The sequence below is a fragment of the Nansenia antarctica genome (assembly GCF_963989245.1).
Source record: "Nansenia antarctica genome assembly, chromosome: 12".
Taxonomy (NCBI): Eukaryota; Metazoa; Chordata; class Actinopteri; order Argentiniformes; family Microstomatidae; genus Nansenia; species Nansenia antarctica.
In genome coordinates, this window is record NC_137682.1 from 28,194,867 (window position 1) to 28,217,453 (window position 22,587).

The 22,587-nt window shown below is 44.3% G+C and overlaps 3 protein-coding genes across 3 annotated transcripts; 2 read left to right on the top strand and 1 right to left on the bottom strand.

Moving 5' to 3' along the window:
- Positions 1–2,596: 2,596 nt before the first annotated feature.
- LOC308169049 (cilia- and flagella-associated protein 45-like) lies at positions 2,597–6,666 on the top strand (the record flags this gene model as incomplete). Its single annotated transcript, XM_080543684.1, has 12 exons — positions 2,597–2,617; positions 3,015–3,134; positions 3,559–3,702; positions 3,880–4,011; positions 4,335–4,505; positions 4,688–4,866; positions 4,981–5,110; positions 5,280–5,426; positions 5,556–5,669; positions 5,911–6,104; positions 6,243–6,467; positions 6,591–6,666. 12 exons carry the CDS (start codon positions 2,597–2,599, stop codon positions 6,664–6,666), a joined length of 1,653 nt encoding a protein of 550 aa, XP_080399810.1.
- Positions 6,667–8,627: 1,961 nt separating this feature from the next.
- LOC308168364 (uncharacterized protein) lies at positions 8,628–15,294 on the bottom strand. The gene is made up of 3 exons (XM_080542926.1): positions 14,816–15,294; positions 9,482–9,557; positions 8,628–9,285 (listed from the first exon to the last, which is right to left on the bottom strand). The coding sequence occupies exons 1-3, from the start codon at positions 15,035–15,037 to the stop codon at positions 9,152–9,154; spliced, it is 432 nt and encodes a 143-aa protein (XP_080399052.1). The 5' UTR covers positions 15,038–15,294; the 3' UTR covers positions 8,628–9,151.
- Positions 15,295–16,688: 1,394 nt separating this feature from the next.
- On the top strand, positions 16,689–20,652 carry LOC308169050 (cilia- and flagella-associated protein 45-like; the record flags this gene model as incomplete). The annotated part of the gene is made up of 12 exons (XM_080543685.1): positions 16,689–16,709; positions 16,964–17,083; positions 17,508–17,651; positions 17,829–17,960; positions 18,318–18,488; positions 18,673–18,851; positions 18,966–19,095; positions 19,267–19,413; positions 19,542–19,655; positions 19,897–20,090; positions 20,229–20,453; positions 20,577–20,652. 12 exons carry the CDS (start codon positions 16,689–16,691, stop codon positions 20,650–20,652), a joined length of 1,653 nt encoding a protein of 550 aa, XP_080399811.1.
- Positions 20,653–22,587: the final 1,935 nt, after the last annotated feature.

The window sequence follows — 22,587 nt, forward strand, 5'->3', positions numbered from 1 at the left end:
TGTTGGTAGGTACTTAGGTGCAAGGCCACTTCTTTAAAGTATTCAAGTTGGGCCCGAGGGATTTCCCTGCACTCTAACAGATTAGGACTCTACGCAATTGAAAGCATTGAGAGAATACATCAAGGTAAATACAGGCTTTTATTTCAGACCATTCTTGACAAAGAACTGTATTATGTACTGAGATCTAATTATTCATAATAACCATCTAAATATCTAACCTACAGGAGTGTTACTGACCTGATCAAGTTGACATTGGGAAACCAAACCACTGTCTCCTCATCTCATTTACTATTTGTTCTCAGTGCCAATCACACTAAACCCAACGGGTACGTTTCTCTAAAGCATCACAGCACTAAGACTCTCAAGTCCATTGTGGGCAAATGGTTAACGGTGATTTTAGTGCTAGGAGGCTTTCAGTAAATTCAAGACAGGACAGTGGAGGTCTCCACTTTTTAAATGTATCATTTGGTCTGTCCACACAAACTTATGGTGACCTAGAAACACCACAATACCTGACACAGACCTCAGCACAAGAAGGGTGGTGAGTAAATACACATACAGGTCCCTAGGAGTCAGCCTTGGTCCCCTTGCACATACACAGACTCACACACAAGCACTGTACACGGTACAACAGAAGGTCACCTAGAACACACAGAGCCAACACAGGAGGACTAACATCTACTGGATTGACTAGAGAGCCAATATAGCTGAGGGGGGATTAAAATTCTTATTTAGATCATTAGATCTCACACATACAGTCTGTATGCATTTAAAACTCCATAAAGCTACACGCATGTGCAGAATATACTATCATTACTTAGTGTTGCTATCTATAGCCATTGGGTGGCAATATATGTTCAAATATTATATGTAACCTTTTCCAGAATATACAATAATGAAATGCATTATACAGACAGACAAAAGACAATGTAAGCTGTTCACATGTTCAGTACATCAAAATTAAGAGATTTCTATATTAGTTTCTTCTCACAACAGAGTGCAAATCAGTTGCTTCTCCGCCTATTTCCAAGGTCAGTTACTTCATTCTGAAGTCCACTTAATTACATAACAAAAAACATAAAAAGAAATACATCATTACACACAAAAACCTTCATTCTAGTGATGTAAGTAGTCATAAATATGGAATGTGGAAAACAAAACAAAAACATGTGATCAAATTTATTTTAAAACAATACAAATAAAAAGTCCTTCATTACAGTTTTATAATGGAGAATATAATAAAAAATAATTTAATGAGCGCATGTTTGAATCCCCTGTTGTGAGTAGAAAGACCATGGGAGCTGGTGAGGAACACAAGGAGAAACCTGTAGGTACTATATACACAACTGTTCCCTATAAGTACTACAAAAAAAAAGTGAACATACAAATGTAATTAAAAACACAATGAAACACCAGTGTGGTAGCCCCCCGAGCTGCAGCGTCTAAGCGCGCGGCCATCTTGGACTTACTTATATTACTAGCCCAAGCTTCCATAAGAGGGTCAAAGATACCTGCATGCATCTGATCTGGATGAAGTTGCTGTCCTCTATGCACAGTTGATGGAGGGATCAGTGTCTGCAGAGAAGGCTTGCAATGCTGATGTGATACTCAGAATAAAGGAACAACTCAAAAGCAAAAGTGAATACTTAAAATCCTGTAGCAGGACAGCTGCCCTCTGGTTGCAGTACATGGATGTGGACATACTTCGCAAGTTTCTGAGAGCTGAACGTACTGGCAATTGGGCACTGCACCTTGAGGCAATATCAGAAATGCTTCCTTTCATGGCAGCATCATTTTTTGGTATTTAGCAGACACCTTATTCCAAAGCGACTTACAATCAATACATTTGACTAAGCAAATGAATCATCAATCCACCAGTGACCAGTCGTAGCAGGAAGAATAATCCAGCTCAGGTTGTTGTTTTTTATTTATATATCTGGAGAAACAGAGAAACAGTACAACGGGGTCAATAGAAGTTTTTAGGGGACACAGTAGAGGGGAAAAGCGGGTGTCTTCAGGAGACGCAGTTCTGGGGTGCAGTAGATGTCTCAGGAGGAGCAGTCTCAGGGTATGACTTCTCAGGGTATGATTCTCTGAAAGATGCATGCCTTGTATAATTGTAACGGCGAAGATTGTATCGTTTTTCAACAACTACCGTTTCAGTGCAGATGAGGCATAGCCTACAGGTTTTGCTTTACTAAATGTTGGCCAGATGAATGCGTACTTGTCAGTCCATTCCTCATTAAAACTGCGGTTTTCCACGTGAATTTTACGCTTCAGGTTGTTTGAGAGTGACATTTTGCATGATTGATAACTGAAAATGATTACAATGTGTAATAACAAAGTGAAGCCAAAATATCTTGATCGCCCCCTGGTGGCTGGCTGCAGTATAGGTGTCAGGAGTCTGTTAACACTGATAATAAGCCATTAATAACATACATTTGGAAAGAAAGTTAAAATATTAAACAATAATATGCTAATTATGCCTAAATAAAATAAATAAATATAAGTCCGGCCCCCTACAGTTATACATGCCATCTGTAGGCTAGTAGTAATATGTCCATAATATTTGTTTTTTGTTTTGTTTTTGTTCTAGATGGCGTGCCGCGGTAGCAGCGTGAGACACGGTTGAGACGCGCGCCTGACGCTGCTGGGGTTGACGCGTGCGTGCAGCGCAGTAGTTTCCATGGAGACGCAACAACAACAAAACACCTTCGTGCAAACGTCCCACAGCCTACAATGATACAGGAGAAGGAACTGGTACCTGCTTCATACACCGGACTGCTGTTTCATAATACTATCTCGTATTATAATAATGGTGTTCTGTTGATCTTCTGTTCAATGTTTTAATTATTATGTCATGTTGGTTGGCGAGAGAGAACAATTTGAAAGACCATGGTAGCTAACGTTTTGAATCGTGGGACACACTTCTCTGACATTCGTTGCATCATTAGTAGCTAAGTGGAGGTTTGTACATGACTCATGTCCTGTCTCATGTCCTGTCTCGCCTCCAGACACGGAGTGCCTCTGGCTCTTCATCTAAACGAGGCTTGGGCAGCTCCCATCCACGCCGCTATCGCACCCATGCCCTCACCTCCCATGTGGATGAAAGTCTCTTTGGAACCCCAAAACAGGTGAGCCACAGGTCAGGTGGGTCATGGGAGGTTAATAGCAGAGTATGAATGAATGAATGAATGAATGGACTTTATTGTCATTGCTACAGTACAGGTACCAAACAACGAAATTTAGGAGGGGTGGCTCCCCTGGTGTTAGGAAAGGAAAAAAAAAAAAAAACTTTTAGAAAAAGAATAAAATCACAAGAAGGTAAGGAGCTGGTTTACATAAATAAAGGCTATGTACACAATCCACTGTACTATACTGCACAGATAGTCAACTAGGGTTGTCATATTGCACAATAGTATTTTTTCACGTTATTTAAAGTGTCACAGTTTGCAGGCTTGAAATGTACATGTTTGTGCCTCAGCACTACACCTCAAAGTAGGTGAGTATCAGAGAGATATGGTGGAAATTTATGTTGGATTTTTTTTCCCACCCAAGCTGTCAACCTGTGATGTGAAAGACTCTGAGAGAAGGGGCTGCTCATTACCCAGGGTCCAGCCCTGCTCTGCTACAAGTCAGAAGGCTCAGAAACCAGAGACAGTTCGCATTATTACCATGGACCTCATCCGTGACCTGAAGCAAGTATCCAGTTACTAACATGCACTGCAATTATCTGATGAACATTAAGAAAAGCCTATCCTAAAGTATTTGACTTGGCAAAAGCAGCATTGTAGCAGTAAACATGTACAACGACTTTACCAGTGGTCAAATACAAATTCGGAACAAATTTACTGTCATTTTGCCAGGATCTCAAGTAAGGATCCACCTGGTCTGTCCATAATCTTCCGGCCGACTGAGTTTAAGCGTATTGCATTAGCATCTCAAGTTCCAACCAAGGAAGAGAGGGACGCCATGTTGGGAGCCCAGAAGAAGGAAAGGGAAGACGCCATGGTGAGGAATGTTGCTCTGTGAGGGTGTGTGTGTGTGTGTGTGTGTGTGTTTGTGTGGGTGTGTGTGTGTGTGTGTGTGTGTGTTTGTGTTTGTATCTGTGTATATGTGTGTGTGTGTGTGTATCTGTGTATGTTTGTATGTTCTGTTGCTCTTCTGCGAGCAACCCTTCATACATGACACAGCTGTATGACGAACTATGTCATATATCTGCTTCAACACCTACAACACAGATCTATGATCAGCTCAGCTTACCACAGTCCTGTCCTTAACAATTAGGTGTAGGCCTAAACTGACCTAAGTTTACTATGGTTAACTCTGGCTAGGATGCTGCTGAGGAGAGGAAGGCTAATATCCGTCAGGCCGACCTGTCGCGTCAGAAGAACCAGGGTCTGAGTGAGCTGGAGGCCGAGGCCAAGGACAAGGCTCAGTACCTGTTGGAGAGAGCCAACGCCATGAGGATGGAGCAGGAGGATGAAGTCAAGAAACTCAATGAGGTAGGAAATTAACTGGTCACTCTTTCACTTGTGTGGTTCATACCTCCTTTATAATATATATATTTTAAATTACTTAACTAACACATTCCTGCAGTATCTTACCTACTCACTGACCATACTCTCCCACCTCTGTGTAAGCGTGTGTGTCCTATTGTCCATGTGGGTACCTTTCTGGTCCTCAGCTGATCCTAGGTGCCCAATGCCACGCAGTGCGTGATGCTCAGATACTGGAGAAGCAGCAGATCCTGACTGAGCTGCAAGAGGAGGAGACGCATCTGGATGCCATGATGGAGCTGGACCGCAGGAGAGCCCTGGAGGCCCAGGACCAGATCGTCGAGCAACGCAAACATCAGAGGATCCAGTGAGGCCTCGTTATGACACACACACACACAGACGCGCACACACACACACCAGACGTCAGTCTGTCTCTACCATACAACACCTCAACTCTTTCCTCTGTTTTGTGAGTGTCCAGGGGAAAGCAGCTGATTGTGAATCAGATGCAGGAGCGTCTGGAGGACCGGATGCTGCAGGATGAGGTGAAGGAGCAGGAGGGGCAGCAGATGCTGGAGAACCTAGAGAGGATGCAGGTGGAGGAGCTGGAGGTATTTTAGTGCAGCACAGCAATTCTATAATCATTCTGGAACAAACTAGTTGAAAACTCAGAGTGGTGTGTATGGACGTAGGCTGCGTGTGGTATATGCACTGTATGTCTGTGTGTGTGTGTGTGTGTGTGTGTGGCTGACTGATCAATCTGTGGTTGTGTGGGTACAGGCTTTGGAGAGGAAGAAGGAGGAGCAGCGGAGGCTGCAACTGGAGATCCTCCGCATCAATGAGGACAGCTTGCTGGCCAAGGAACACAAGAAGGAAGAGGAGAGACTGGCTAACCTCAGAGCCATGGAGTACACCCGCAAGAAAATGGTGAGAATACAGTACAAAATGTGTGTACTGTGTGGATCAGTGCAGTACCCCCCCCCCCCTCCAACACACACAAACCAATAGATTAGTCTTTGAGGTGGACAAAGACTCATTTCTGTATGACCTCTACAGGAGCGGGAGGCTGAGTATGAGACTGAACAGAGACGCATCAAGAGAGAGAAGGAGAAGGAGGTGGCCAGACTGAGAGCCCTGCAGGAGAGAGACAGAGACTTCAAAGCTGAGCAGGTTAGCATCAAGTTCACTTATTTATCCCCTTAACACACACAACCATAACAGCCATCCTGAACTCATTTTCAGCTCAAGACATTTTGCTTGCCCAGTTGCACCAAACCCTTTGTTCTATTAGCCAACACCTATTTCTTTTGTTGTGGCGACCAGGCAAACAAGTTGCTATTCTAGTATGATACCTAATTGGCTGTAGAGGACATGGAGACATTAACAGGGAGTGTTTCTATGTGACTGTCAGGATGAGCTTCGAGCCCGGAGGAACCAGGAGGCTGCAGAGAGGGAGTGGAGGAGAAAAGAGAAAGAGCAGCTCAAAAAGAAAGTAGAGGAGGAGGAGAGATTGAAGGCAGCGCGCTTGGAGCAGGTCACCCACAAAGAGCACCTCCTTTCCATTGAGGCCGGGCGAGAGAGGGCTGAATTTGAGAGGGTGTTGAGGTATGTCCGCAATGTCACACTTTCTTCGGAAGACAAACACTGCCTTTTGAGCTCGTAAGTAAATATTACACACAGTACTAACTATAGTTGTAACTATAGTTCCAAACAGTCTCTTTGCCCTGCTTCCTCTTCCACCAGAGCCCAGCAGGTGTCCATCTCTAAGGAGAAGGACAAGGAGGACAATCACAGGCAGAAGGTCCTTCGCCATGCGGACGGGATACGTCAGCAGGTGAGGGAGCGTGAGCTACAGGCCGTCACACAGCGCAGGGAGGTCTTCAAAGAGGGAGACCGTCTGGACGAAGAGGCCCGCCAGCGTCGCATACGCCTGGATGAGATCAAGGAGAAGAAGCTGAAGGAACTCAAGTTAGTGAATTGCAATAGAAAAGACAGAGCATTTACATTAAGCTTTCTACAGTGTGTAAACTACAGTAAGAGGCCATTTTCGATACGCCGAATCAATTCATGTTTACTCGTTTTTTCTTTCAGGGCTGCTGGACTTCCAGAAAAATACTGCAATGAAGTGGAGAGGAAGGTACATGCCTTACCTACTCTGGAACACTAGCATTATTAATGCAAATCCTAAACTTAAAAAAACAGGTGGGAAAAGTCCTAGATCCTACTTTTTGAAAAGAGAAACTGTCACTCTTTTTAACATTGACTAAAGCTACTAACAGTTGACTAAACAGAAAATCAATTGCACAGGCTGGAAACTAGTATAGCATAATCATTAGATCATTTCTGAATAAAGATGTCTGTATACATTGCACATTATGATTCATGAATGTTTTTGAAAAGTGTAAATGTAACTGTATGAATGTAAATGTAAATGTGTTCACCTGAACGTTCCAACTATTGATAGTACCAGATGACGAATTGTGGCTTAATATCTACTCATAATAAGTTACATTATCAAATCGTTTGTTTGTACAATTGTTGACTGTCCCTCACACTGATCCATTAAAAGTACCCAAGACCAACTGAACACAATTTTATTTAGACTATATTTATCTTTCAGCCAGGTCATAAAGGTCATGATCATAAAGAAAGTTATAATTTAACTAGTTTGATTGATTTGCTAATTAAAAGTAGTCAGTACATAGTACATGACATCAGCACACACAACTGGTGGATTTGTGAGGGGACAGATTTCTCATCTGTTATGATATTCCCTATGATGGTGATCAGAAGGTCATGAGTTAAAATCCCAACTGGACACTGAACACCACCACTAGTGTAGCCTGGGGTAACTTGGGAACGCCACTAGGGCATTTAGCCCTATTTCACTCCAGGGAGACTGTCCCTGTAATCTCTAGTAGTTGAGGATAAAACCATCTGCTAGATGGTTCAAATGTAAATGTAACAAGTATAAGTCAGTATAACCATGTCATGATGATTATATTTTGTTCAATCGTGATTCTGTTATGATCAGTATTATACTCATTTAGGATGTTATGTAGTAATGGTACAAATGAGTCAGCCAGTCACTATGGTGTCAGTTATATCCATCTCCTGGGCCCTGTTGTTCAAAACCTTTAATCTGGATCAGATCGAGCTAGCTGATTTCCCCTATACGGCTCGAAATCAACCAAATAGACCCTATATATATCCTAAATGATCCTGGATAGCAAAACAGAATCAGGATCATTCTGATCCAGATGAAACGTTTTGAACAACTGGGCCCTGGGTTCTATCTGTTGGTAGGTACTTAGGTGCAAGGCCACTTCTTTAAAGTATTCAAGTTGGGCCCGAGGGATTTCCCTGCACTCTAACAGATTAGGACTCTACGCAATTGAAAGCATTGAGAGAATACATCAAGGTAAATACAGGCTTTTATTTCAGACCATTCTTGACAAAGAACTGTATTATGTACTGAGATCTAATTATTCATAATAACCATCTAAATATCTAACCTACAGGAGTGTTACTGACCTGATCAAGTTGACATTGGGAAACCAAACCACTGTCTCCTCATCTCATTTACTATTTGTTCTCAGTGCCAATCACACTAAACCCAACGGGTACGTTTCTCTAAAGCATCACAGCACTAAGACTCTCAAGTCCATTGTGGGCAAATGGTTAACGGTGATTTTAGTGCTAGGAGGCTTTCAGTAAATTCAAGACAGGACAGTGGAGGTCTCCACTTTTTAAATGTATCATTTGGTCTGTCCACACAAACTTATGGTGACCTAGAAACACCACAATACCTGACACAGACCTCAGCACAAGAAGGGTGGTGAGTAAATACACATACAGGTCCCTAGGAGTCAGCCTTGGTCCCCTTGCACATACACAGACTCACACACAAGCACTGTACACGGTACAACAGAAGGTCACCTAGAACACACAGAGCCAACACAGGAGGACTAACATCTACTGGATTGACTAGAGAGCCAATATAGCTGAGGGGGGATTAAAATTCTTATTTAGATCATTAGATCTCACACATACAGTCTGTATGCATTTAAAACTCCATAAAGCTACACGCATGTGTAGAATATACTATCATTACTTAGTGTTGCTATCTATAGCCATTGGGTGGCAATATATGTTCAAATATTATATGTAACCTTTTCCAGAATATACAATAATGAAATGCATTATACAGACAGACAAAAGACAATGTAAGCTGTTCACATGTTCAGTACATCAAAATTAAGAGATTTCTATATTAGTTTCTTCTCACAACAGAGTGCAAATCAGTTGCTTCTCCGCCTATTTCCAAGGTCAGTTACTTCATTCTGAAGTCCACTTAATTACATAACAAAAAACATAAAAAGAAATACATCATTACACACAAAAACCTTCATTCTAGTGATGTAAGTAGTCATAAATATGGAATGTGGAAAACAAAACAAAAACATGTGATCAAATTTATTTTAAAACAATACAAATAAAAAGTCCTTCATTACAGTTTTATAATGGAGAATATAATAAAAAATAATTTAATGAGCGCATGTTTGAATCCCCTGTTGTGAGTAGAAAGACCATGGGAGCTGGTGAGGAACACAAGGAGAAACAGAGGTGACTGGGGGGGGGGGGGGGTGGGTTCACATGCCATAGCCAAAGCCAGGCTGGGGGGGCTGGCTGTAGCCGGCCGGTGCTGTGTATCCGCCGTAGCCATAGGGTTGCTGGGGGGGCACAGCCACGTTGGTGCCCGAAGTGAGCATGAGTTGGGGCGTGCCTGAAACACAAGCACAGGGGATACACACGTGACCATATGCCCCAAGAAAATAACAGACAGAAAATAACAGAATAACAGACCATGTGGCCCAAGAAAATAACAGATCCAATAAACATAGCATACAGCTCCTACCATAAACAATAAACATAGCATACAGCTCCTACCATAAACAATAAACATAGCGTACAGCTCCTACCATAAACGATGGGCTGAGACTCTGTGGCCTGTTCCTCCTGTTTCCTCAGGGACTCGGAGGCATCAAGCTTGTCCACCTGTAAGAGGCAGAGAGGTGAGCATGTAGGACTCTGACACAGCCAGCAGGGGGAGCTCTGATGAGCAAGGCTGAGTCGCCATTATAACTGACCTCTGGGTTATTTCACTGGCTGACGGATGGGACCATTCCTGATAGGCAGAGATGAATAAATCAAGATTAAAATAGGCTGGCCGAGACGGGCCTTGCTACTAGGTGGGAGGGCTTTCTAGGCAGGAGCTACGACTATAGTAGGTGCTATTGGCTATACTACAGTACAGTACCAAGCTTGAATGACCATGACAGTCCAAGTGTAGGGAGTGTGACTTTGGATTAGACTAAGCAGACATAGAAACACAGCGTACAACAATGGTCCCACCATCCAGCCACCAGATGTATCTTTTTTTCAGGTGTTTGAACTGTATGTAGAGAACCAAACCCATTTAAACATGAACATGCTTCAGCTTTAGTCAATTAAATATGATTTAATATAATAATATTACAATAGATTAAAAAACATATCACAATACTACAGCTTCAGAAACGTACCCTATCATAAACTATTACAGAAATACACAATCAACTAGAAACTACAATCAAGAGAACAGGCTACAGGGATAAATTGATCATATTTACAATTATACAATTATAAACAACCATCTGCAAATAATATAATAATAATAATAATAATTTTATTATTTTGTCCTCTTGGTTAGTGAAGCAAGTCTGAGCATGATTTATAAAAGATCAAATTCACAGCATCAAGCAAGCAGAAAGAAACTCACCAGAAAAAAATTATTCAGAAATATTTGTCATGTAAAAGTAAATTTCTCTAAATCACAATACAGGGTTCAGTTCTCTACATACTTGCCGTCTACAACTACAGTAAGTTTGGTTAAGTAGGCTGTTTCAAGATCGATCAACAGACTGTAGTTCCATAGAAGGGAAAAGAAACATGCTGAAGCAGCAGTTTGGTTATTTCTCTGTTAAAAGTGCATGAGAGAGAGGCACAGAGCCACAGTGGAGGGAGTGAGAGGGTGGAGGGATGGTTTGTACGTCCAGAAGCAGGCACAGCCAACAACTATGTCTCCTAGTCTGTCCAAAGTGCTGCTAGTTCTATGGAAAGGATAAATGCATGCTTGACCTGGACAACATGGTCAATTCACACTATAGGTTTGTTGCAGGTTGCATCTCTCTCTCTCTCTCTCTCTTTCTGTCTCTCTCTCTCTCTCACACACACACACACACACACACACACACACACACACTTGTCTGACATGGGGAATTAGCCTCCTGTGTTTGTGTGTGAAGTCTTTCTAATCTCTGATCTCTTGGATAAGAGCTCAGATGTGCCAGAGTTAACCTGTAGCGGGGCGTCCGGTGTCCTGGTGTCATTTTACGCACACATTTTCAGGTCGGTTCAAGGCGGTTGCATATTTTAAAAAATATATAACATTTTAAGTCATTTTTTCTGAGTTGGGTTGTCCCACTCACATTTCATTTTATTGGACAGATATAGTAAAGACAGACAGGAAAGTAAGGAGAGAGGACATGTCAGCAGGGCATGGGCCAGACTCGAACCCATGCCAACATGGGCACATGTGTGCACTGTAGACAGCGGTGCCAGACCACTGGACCACCACAGGCCACGGTTGCATATTTTCTGACTTATATATCTTCTTCACTACTTTTGTTTTCCCCTTTGCTTCTGGGTTTGGATATCGTGTCTGGACATGTGTGTGTGTGTGCGTGTGTGTGTGCGTGTGTCTGTGTGTGCATGTGCGCGTGTGTCTGTGTGTGTCTATGTGTGTGTGTGTGTGTGTGTGTGCGCTTTCATGTATGTATGTACTTTTTTTTACAGTCTAGCCTGGGGAGCTGTGACCAAGGTCTCTTTTACAAGGGAGCCATGCAAACAGAAGAGTAGATCATGGAGAGAGACACGGACAGTACAAACACGCAGACAATGAAGACAGTAACAGCCATGTCACAGTCAGAAACAGACAAAACACAGACAGCAAGACAAGACACAGAGTGAAAAGAGGACAGATGGAGAGAGAACAGAAGTGGGTTGATAGTACAGGCATATACAATATGACCTCAGACAAATTGCAACAGAAACTCTTTCAACTGTCCTAGTCTCATGGATATGTCCTTCATAACATATCAAAAGTCTTAAGAAATCCAAGTGGTGGAAAGTATTGAAAAATACTGAAACTGGTGATGCCACAATTTCCCCTTGACGCCCATGTTAAATAATGTTTTTATGCATGTCTTCTTGTCTGATGTCCACACAAAGTGTTCAATACTGTCCACAATCACCCAGAAACATGAGTTTTACATGAGACATGGAGTTGGATGCAGTACTATATGTGTGTAAAAGGAAATTCTTAACCCATAGATGCATACAGGTAAGTGGGTCAAGAGGAACCAGTGGGTTCGTTTTCTTGCAATATATTCGTAATGAAAGGTTTTTATAATTTCATATTCCAGGTATTCCTAAAAATATATATCAGACCATCTAACCCTAACCCATTAAAAAAAAAAGATTGACCTTTTACACTTTTTAAGTATTTTTTGTATTATGAATGAATGAATGAATGAATGAATGGACTTTATTGTCATTGCTACAGTACAGGTACCAAACAACGAAATTTAGGAGGGGTGGCTCCCCTGGTGTTAGGAAAGGGAGAAAAAAAAACTTTTAGAAAAAGAATAAAATCACAAGAAGGTAAGGAGCTGGTTTACATAAATAAAGGCTATGTACACAATCCACTGTACTATACTGCACAGATAGTCAACTAGGGTTGTCATATTGCACAAAAGTATTTTTTCACGTTATTTAAAGTGTCACAGTTTGCAGGCTTGAAATGTACATGTTTGTGCCTCAGCACTAGCTGCCATACAATCCGTCCAGACTGTCCTGGGCCCAGAACTTAGGCCTTTGCTGTGTTCAGGGCCTTGACGGCCCTGTGGTAGAAGCAGTTCTTCAGTCTGTTTGTCTTAGCGGCCGGGGTCCTGTACCTCCTTTTCGAGGGCAGCCTGATAAAGTGTACGTGCCCAGGGTGGGTCGGGTCCCTGGAGATCTTGGAGGCCTTCCTGAGACAGCGTGTGTTGTACAGCTCTTCCAGAGAGGGGAGGGGGGCGCCGGTGATCTTCTGTGCTGTTCTCACGACTCTCTGTAGCGCGTTTCTCTCCGCTGTTGTGCAGCTGTAGAACCAGTTGCAGATGCCGTAGGTGAGGATGCTCTCCACTGCGCCGCGGTAGAAGGCCACCAGTATCTCCTGCTTGTTGTGTTCTTTCCTGAGGCATCTCAGGGTGTATAGCCGCTGTTGTGCCCTCTTGATGGTGCCTTTTGTGTTGTCCTTCCAGGCCAGGTCATCCCACATGTGATGTCCCAGGAATCGGAGGGTTGAGACTCTCTCCACGCTCTCTCCGTCGATGAGCAGGGGCTGGATCTCGGACTTTTGAAGTCCTCCTGAAGTCTACGATGAATTCCTGGGTCTTTGACTTGTTTAGCAGCAGGTTGTTAACCTTGCACAGCTTGCTCAGTTGCTCTACCTCATCCCTGTACGCCGCCTCGTCCCCCCCCGAGATACATCCCACCACGGTGGTGTCGTCTGCAAACTTTACGATGTAGTTGCTGGGGTGGACGGGGGTGAAGTCGTGGGTGTAGAGGTTGTAGAGGATGGGGCTTAGCACGCAGCCCTGGGGGGACCCAGTGCTGAGGCTGAGGGCTGTGGAGGTGTGGGGGCCCACCCGCACCCTCGGGGGGCGGTCGGTCAGGAAGTCCTTGATCCACGCACATATAGAGTGTGATAGACCCAGGTCTAGTAGTTTGGTCACTAGCCTGTCTGGAAGGATGGTGTTGAAGGCGGAGCTGAAGTCCACGAAGAGCAGTCTCGCGTAGCTGTTTCCCCTCTCCAGGTGGGATAGAGTGGCGTGGAGAGTCGTCGCTATGGCGTCCTCTGTGGACCTGTGGGCTCTGTAGGCGAACTGGTATGGATCCAGGTTGGGCGGGAGGCGTGTGAGTATGTGGGCCCGGACTAGTTTCTCGAAGCACTTCATGATGATTGGTGTGAGTGCCACCGGGCGGTAGTCGTTTAGGCAGCTCACCGTGCTTTTCTTCGGGACTGGGATGATAGTTGAGGTTTTCAGGCAGGGTGGGACGGTGGCCTGGGACAGGGACTGGTTAAAGATGTTGGTGAAAACCCCGGCCAGCTGGTCGGCGCAGTCTCTCAGCACCCGTCCCAGGACGCCATCCGGGCCCGAGGCTTTCCTGGGGTCCACCGCCTTCAGTACGCGTCTCACCTCATGCTCTGTGAGGGTGAGGCTGCTGAGAGCTGGAGAGAGTGGTGTTTGTGTTGCGGTTACCTCCGTTCGCCCCTCGTCGAACCGGGCGTAGAAGGTGTTCAGCTTTCCCGCCAGCAGGGGGTCGTCCTCTGCGGCTGTGAGCCTGTTGGCTCTGAAGTTTGTCATCTGCTGAACCCCCTGCCACATCCGCCTGGAGTCGTTGCTCAGGAGGCATTCCTCAATCTTCTCTCTGTGCTCTGCCTTGGCCGCTTTGATGCCGCGCTTTAGGTTGGCCCTGATGGAGCTGTACAGCGGTGTGCTCTTCCCTGCGAAGAAGGCGTTGTCCCTCTCGTTGATCAGTTTTTGGACCTTCCCAGTCATCCATGGCTTCGTGTTGGGGTAGACCCGGACCCGTTTGTCCACGGTGACTGAGTTGGTGCAGTTCACTATGTGGTTCAGAACCGACGACGTGTACTGTTCCAGGTCCTCATGCTCATATTCCTGCCATAGGGTGTCATTTAGGCAGATCTGCAGTGGAGCGGACCCTTCTGGCCAGGTTCTGACAGTCTTAGTGGTGATGGGAGCACTTTTCCCCATTGTAGTGTATGCAGGAATCAGGAGGATTGACACATGGTCAGACATGCCTAGATGAGCTAGCGGACTAGCCTTGTAAGCACGTTTGATGTTGGTGTATACCTTATCCAGTGTTTTTTCTCCTCTCGTTGCACATTTCACATGCTGATAGAACTTGGGTAGTACTGCCTTCAGGTCGACATGATTAAAGTCCCCCGCTATGATGTGAATAGCCTGTGGATCAGTGCTTTGTTGGCTACTGATGACTTCATATAGTCGCGCCAATGCTACTCTGCTGTCTGCGCTAGGCGCTATATACACACATGTAATTAGCACCGCGTTAAACTCCCTAGGGAGGTATGTGGGTCGGCATTTAACAGTCAAGTATTCCAGGTCTGGGGAGCAGTGGCTACTTACAGTTTTCGTGTTTAAGCACCAGCTGTCCTTCGTAGATATAATGAGGCCGCCTCCGCGGGTCTTCTCACTAAGCAGCGTTCGGTCAGCGCGGTGCAGCGTTCGTCCCTCCAAGCTAACAGTAGCGTCCACAATGTTGTCATTTAGCCAGGTTTCGGTCAGAATAATCACACAGCTATCCCCTACGATGTTGTTTTTGGCCACCTGTAGTCTCAGTTCATCCATCTTGTTCGTCAGGCTGGTTTGTTTGGGCTGCGTCTCAATCTTGCTAGCAGGCCTCACCGGCGGCCTCGCCGTTTCCTACGGTCTCGCCGCCGGCGTTTCCGCCTCAGGGAGGGGACTGTGAACCAGGGCTCTCCCGGTAGCCTTGCGATGTCCTTGTCAATCCTGTATTGCTCCAGGAAATCCGCCGTAACTATCTTGTCGTTTTGCGTGCCGACTTCTAATAAGTCGAGCCTGCTGTAGGTACTATATACACAACTGTTCCCTATAAGTACTACAAAAAAAAAGTGAACATACAAATGTAATTAAAAACACAATGAAACACCAGTGTGGTAGCCCCCCGAGCTGCAGCGTCTAAGCGCGCGGCCATCTTGGACTTACTTATATTACTAGCCCAAGCTTCCATAAGAGGGTCAAAGATACCTGCATGCATCTGATCTGGATGAAGTTGCTGTCCTCTATGCACAGTTGATGGAGGGATCAGTGTCTGCAGAGAAGGCTTGCAATGCTGATGTGATACTCAGAATAAAGGAACAACTCAAAAGCAAAAGTGAATACTTAAAATCCTGTAGCAGGACAGCTGCCCTCTGGTTGCAGTACATGGATATGGTGGACATACTTCGCAAGTTTCTGAGAGCTGAACGTACTGGCAATTGGGCACTGCACCTTGAGGCAATATCAGAAATGCTTCCTTTCATGGCAGCATCATTTTTTGGTATTTAGCAGACACCTTATTCCAAAGCGACTTACAATCAATACATTTGACTAAGCAAATGAATCATCAATCCACCAGTGACCAGTCGTAGCAGGAAGAATAATCCAGCTCAGGTTGTTGTTTTTTATTTATATATCTGGAGAAACAGAGAAACAGTACAACGGGGTCAATAGAAGTTTTTAGGGGACACAGTAGAGGGGAAAAGCGGGTGTCTTCAGGAGACGCAGTTCTGGGGTGCAGTAGATGTCTCAGGAGGAGCAGTCTCAGGGTATGACTTCTCAGGGTATGATTCTCTGAAAGATGCATGCCTTGTATAATTGTAACGGCGAAGATTGTATCGTTTTTCAACAACTACCGTTTCAGTGCAGATGAGGCATAGCCTACAGGTTTTGCTTTACTAAATGTTGGCCAGATGAATGCGTACTTGTCAGTCCATTCCTCATTAAAACTGCGGTTTTCCACGTGAATTTTACGCTTCAGGTTGTCTGAGAGTGACATTTTGCATGATTGATAACTGAAAATGATTACAATGTGTAATAACAAAGTGAAGCCAAAATATCTTGATCGCCCCCTGGTGGCTGGCTGCAGTATAGGTGTCAGGAGTCTGTTAACACTGATAATAAGCCATTAATAACATACATTTGGAAAGAAAGTTAAAATATTAAACAATAATATGCTAATTATGCCTAAATAAAATAAATAAATATAAGTCCGGCCCCCTACAGTTATACATGCCATCTGTAGGCTAGTAGTAATATGTCCATAATATTTGTTTTTTGTTTTGTTTTTGTTCTAGGTGGCGTGCCGCGGTAGCAGCGTGAGACACGGTTGAGACGCGCGCCTGACGCTGCTGGGGTTGACGCGTGCGTGCAGCGCAGTAGTTTCCATGGAGACGCAACAACAACAAAACACCTTCGTGCAAACGTCCCACAGCCTACAATGATACAGGCGAAGGAACTGGTACCTGCTTCATACACCGGACTGCTGTTTCATAATACTATCTCGTATTATAATAATGGTGTTCTGTTGATCTTCTGTTCAATGTTTTAATTATTATGTCATGTTGGTTGGCGAGAGAGAACAATTTGAAAGACCATGGTAGCTAACGTTTTGAATCGTGGGACACACTTCTCTGACATTCGTTGCATCATTAGTAGCTAAGTGGAGGTTTGTACATGACTCATGTCCTGTCTCATGTCCTGTCTCGCCTCCAGACACGGAGTGCCTCTGGCTCTTCATCTAAACGAGGCTTGGGCAGCTCCCATCCACGCCGCTATCGCACCCATGCCCTCACCTCCCATGTGGATGAAAGTCTCTTTGGAACCCCAAAACAGGTGAGCCACAGGTCAGGTGGGTCATGGGAGGTTAATAGCAGAGTATGAATGAATGAATGAATGAATGGACTTTATTGTCATTGCTACAGTACAGGTACCAAACAACGAAATTTAGGAGGGGTGGCTCCCCTGGTGTTAGGAAAGGAAAAAAAAAAAAAAACTTTTAGAAAAAGAATAAAATCACAAGAAGGTAAGGAGCTGGTTTACATAAATAAAGGCTATGTACACAATCCACTGTACTATACTGCACAGATAGTCAACTAGGGTTGTCATATTGCACAATAGTATTTTTTCACGTTATTTAAAGTGTCACAGTTTGCAGGCTTGAAATGTACATGTTTGTGCCTCAGCACTACACCTCAAAGTAGGTGAGTATCAGAGAGATATGGTGGAAATTTATGTTGGATTTTTTTTCCCACCCAAGCTGTCAACCTGTGATGTGAAAGACTCTGAGAGAAGGGGCTGCTCATTACCCAGGGTCCAGCCCTGCTCTGCTACAAGTCAGAAGGCTCAGAAACCAGAGACAGTTCGCATTATTACCATGGACCTCATCCGTGACCTGAAGCAAGTATCCAGTTACTAACATGCACTGCAATTATCTGATGAACATTAAGAAAAGCCTATCCTAAAGTATTTGACTTGGCAAAAGCAGCATTGTAGCAGTAAACATGTACAACGACTTTACCAGTGGTCAAATACAAATTCGGAACAAATTTACTGTCATTTTGCCAGGATCTCAAGTAAGGATCCACCTGGTCTGTCCATAATCTTCCGGCCGACTGAGTTTAAGCGTATTGCATTAGCATCTCAAGTTCCAACCAAGGAAGAGAGGGACGCCATGTTGGGAGCCCAGAAGAAGGAAAGGGAAGACGCCATGGTGAGGAATGTTGCTCTGTGAGGGTGTGTGTGTGTGTGTGTGTGTGTGTGTGTGTGTGTGTGTGTGTGTGTGTGTTTGTGTGTGTGTGTGTGTGTGTGTGTGTGTGTGTGTGTGTTTGTGTTTGTATCTGTGTATATGTGTGTGTGTGTGTGTGTATCTGTGTATGTTTGTGTGTTCTGTTGCTCTTCTGCGAGCAACCCTTCATACATGACACAGCTGTATGACGAACTATGTCATATATCTGCTTCAACACCTACAACACAGATCTATGATCAGCTCAGCTTACCACAGTCCTGTCCTTAACAATTAGGTGTAGGCCTAAACTGACCTAAGTTTACTATGGTTAACTCTGGCTAGGATGCTGCTGAGGAGAGGAAGGCTAATATCCGTCAGGCCGACCTGTCGCGTCAGAAGAACCAGGGTCTGAGTGAGCTGGAGGCCGAGGCCAAGGACAAGGCTCAGTACCTGTTGGAGAGAGCCAACGCCATGAGGATGGAGCAGGAGGATGAAGTCAAGAAACTCAATGAGGTAGGAAATTAACTGGTCACTCTTTCACTTGTGTGGTTCATACCTCCTTTATAATATATATATATTTTAAATTACTTAACTAACACATTCCTGCAGTATCTTACCTACTCACTGACCATACTCTCCCACCTCTGTGTAAGCGTGTGTGTCCTATTGTCCATGTGGGTACCTTTCTGGTCCTCAGCTGATCCTAGGTGCCCAATGCCACGCAGTGCGTGATGCTCAGATACTGGAGAAGCAGCAGATCCTGACTGAGCTGCAAGAGGAGGAGACGCATCTGGATGCCATGATGGAGCTGGACCGCAGGAGAGCCCTGGAGGCCCAGGACCAGATCGTCGAGCAACGCAAACATCAGAGGATCCAGTGAGGCCTCGTTATGACACACACACACAGACGCGCACACACACACACACCAGACGTCAGTCTGTCTCTACCATACAACACCTCAACTCTTTCCTCTGTTTTGTGAGTGTCCAGGGGAAAGCAGCTGATTGTGAATCAGATGCAGGAGCGTCTGGAGGACCGGATGCTGCAGGATGAGGTGAAGGAGCAGGAGGGGCAGCAGATGCTGGAGAACCTAGAGAGGATGCAGGTGGAGGAGCTGGAGGTATTTTAGTGCAGCACAGCAATTCTATAATCATTCTGGAACAAACTAGTTGAAAACTCAGAGTGGTGTGTATGGACGTAGGCTGCGTGTGGTATATGCACTGTATGTCTGTGTGTGTGTGTGTGTGTGTGTGTGTGGCTGACTGATCAATCTGTGGTTGTGTGGGTACAGGCTTTGGAGAGGAAGAAGGAGGAGCAGCGGAGGCTGCAACTGGAGATCCTCCGCATCAATGAGGACAGCTTGCTGGCCAAGGAACACAAGAAGGAAGAGGAGAGACTGGCTAACCTCAGAGCCATGGAGTACACCCGCAAGAAAATGGTGAGAATACAGTACAAAATGTGTGTACTGTGTGGATCAGTGCAGTACCCCCCCCCCCCCTCCAACACACACAAACCAATAGATTAGTCTTTGAGGTGGACAAAGACTCATTTCTGTATGACCTACAGGAGCGGGAGGCTGAGTATGAGGCTGAACAGACACGCATCAAGAGAGAGAAGGAGAAGGAGGTGGCCAGACTGAGAGCCCTGCAGGAGAGAGACAGAGACTTCAAAGCTGAGCAGGTTAGCATCAAGTTCACTTATTTATCCCCTTAACACACACAACCATAACAGCCATCCTGAACTCATTTTCAGCTCAAGACATTTTGCTTGCCCAGTTGCACCAAACCCTTTGTTCTATTAGCCAACACCTATTTCTTTTGTTGTGGCGACCAGGCAAACAAGTTGCTATTCTAGTATGATACCTAATTGGCTGTAGAGGACATGGAGACATTAACAGGGAGTGTTTCTATGTGACTGTCAGGATGAGCTTCGAGCCCGGAGGAACCAGGAGGCTGCAGAGAGGGAGTGGAGGAGAAAAGAGAAAGAGCAGCTCAAAAAGAAAGTAGAGGAGGAGGAGAGATTGAAGGCAGCGCGCTTGGAGCAGGTCACCCACAAAGAGCACCTCCTTTCCATTGAGGCCGGGCGAGAGAGGGCTGAATTTGAGAGGGTGTTGAGGTATGTCCGCAATGTCACACTTTCTTCGGAAGACAAACACTGCCTTTTGAGCTCGTAAGTAAATATTACACACAGTACTAACTATAGTTGTAACTATAGTTCCAAACAGTCTCTTTGCCCTGCTTCCTCTTCCACCAGAGCCCAGCAGGTGTCCATCTCTAAGGAGAAGGACAAGGAGGACAATCACAGGCAGAAGGTCCTTCGCCATGCGGACGGGATACGTCAGCAGGTGAGGGAGCGTGAGCTACAGGCCGTCACACAGCGCAGGGAGGTCTTCAAAGAGGGAGACCGTCTGGACGAAGAGGCCCGCCAGCGTCGCATACGCCTGGATGAGATCAAGGAGAAGAAGCTGAAGGAACTCAAGTTAGTGAATTGCAATAGAAAAGACAGAGCATTTACATTAAGCTTTCTACAGTGTGTAAACTACAGTAAGAGGCCATTTTCGATACGCCGAATCAATTCATGTTTACTCGTTTTTTCTTTCAGGGCTGCTGGACTTCCAGAAAAATACTGCAATGAAGTGGAGAGGAAGGTACATGCCTTACCTACTCTGGAACACTAGCATTATTAATGCAAATCCTAAACTTAAAAAAACAGGTGGGAAAAGTCCTAGATCCTACTTTTTGAAAAGAGAAACTGTCACTCTTTTTAACATTGACTAAAGCTACTAACAGTTGACTAAACAGAAAATCAATTGCACAGGCTGGAAACTAGTATAGCATAATCATTAGATCATTTCTGAATAAAGATGTCTGTATACATTGCACATTATGATTCATGAATGTTTTTGAAAAGTGTAAATGTAACTGTATGAATGTAAATGTAAATGTGTTCACCTGAACGTTCCAACTATTGATAGTACCAGATGACGAATTGTGGCTTAATATCTACTCATAATAAGTTACATTATCAAATCGTTTGTTTGTACAATTGTTGACTGTCCCTCACACTGATCCATTAAAAGTACCCAAGACCAACTGAACACAATTTTATTTAGACTATATTTATCTTTCAGCCAGGTCATAAAGGTCATGATCATAAAGAAAGTTATAATTTAACTAGTTTGATTGATTTGCTAATTAAAAGTAGTCAGTACATAGTACATGACATCAGCACACACAACTGGTGGATTTGTGAGGGGACAGATTTCTCATCTGTTATGATATTCCCTATGATGGTGATCAGAAGGTCATGAGTTAAAATCCCAACTGGACACTGAACACCACCACTAGTGTAGCCTGGGGTAACTTGGGAACGCCACTAGGGCATTTAGCCCTATTTCACTCCAGGGAGACTGTCCCTGTAATCTCTAGTAGTTGAGGATAAAACCATCTGCTAGATGGTTCAAATGTAAATGTAACAAGTATAAGTCAGTATAACCATGTCATGATGATTATATTTTGTTCAATCGTGATTCTGTTATGATCAGTATTATACTCATTTAGGATGTTATGTAGTAATGGTACAAATGAGTCAGCCAGTCACTATGGTGTCAGTTATATCCATCTCCTGGGCCCTGTTGTTCAAAACCTTTAATCTGGATAAGATCGAGCTAGCTGATTTCCCCTATACGGCTCGAAATCAACCAAATAGACCCTATATATATCCTAAATGATCCTGGATAGCAAAACAGAATCAGGATCATTCTGATCCAGATGAAACGTTTTGAACAACTGGGCCCTGGGTTCTATCTGTTGGTAGGTACTTAGGTGCAAGGCCACTTCTTTAAAGTATTCAAGTTGGGCCCGAGGGATTTCCCTGCACTCTAACAGATTAGGACTCTACGCAATTGAAAGCATTGAGAGAATACATCAAGGTAAATACAGGCTTTTATTTCAGACCATTCTTGACAAAGAACTGTATTATGTACTGAGATCTAATTATTCATAATAACCATCTAAATATCTAACCTACAGGAGTGTTACTGACCTGATCAAGTTGACATTGGGAAACCAAACCACTGTCTCCTCATCTCATTTACTATTTGTTCTCAGTGCCAATCACACTAAACCCAACGGGTACGTTTCTCTAAAGCATCACAGCACTAAGACTCTCAAGTCCATTGTGGGCAAATGGTTAACGGTGATTTTAGTGCTAGGAGGCTTTCAGTAAATTCAAGACAGGACAGTGGAGGTCTCCACTTTTTAAATGTATCATTTGGTCTGTCCACACAAACTTATGGTGACCTAGAAACACCACAATACCTGACACAGACCTCAGCACAAGAAGGGTGGTGAGTAAATACACATACAGGTCCCTAGGAGTCAGCCTTGGTCCCCTTGCACATACACAGACTCACACACAAGCACTGTACACGGTACAACAGAAGGTCACCTAGAACACACAGAGCCAACACAGGAGGACTAACATCTACTGGATTGACTAGAGAGCCAATATAGCTGAGGGGGGATTAAAATTCTTATTTAGATCATTAGATCTCACACATACAGTCTGTATGCATTTAAAACTCCATAAAGCTACACGCATGTGTAGAATA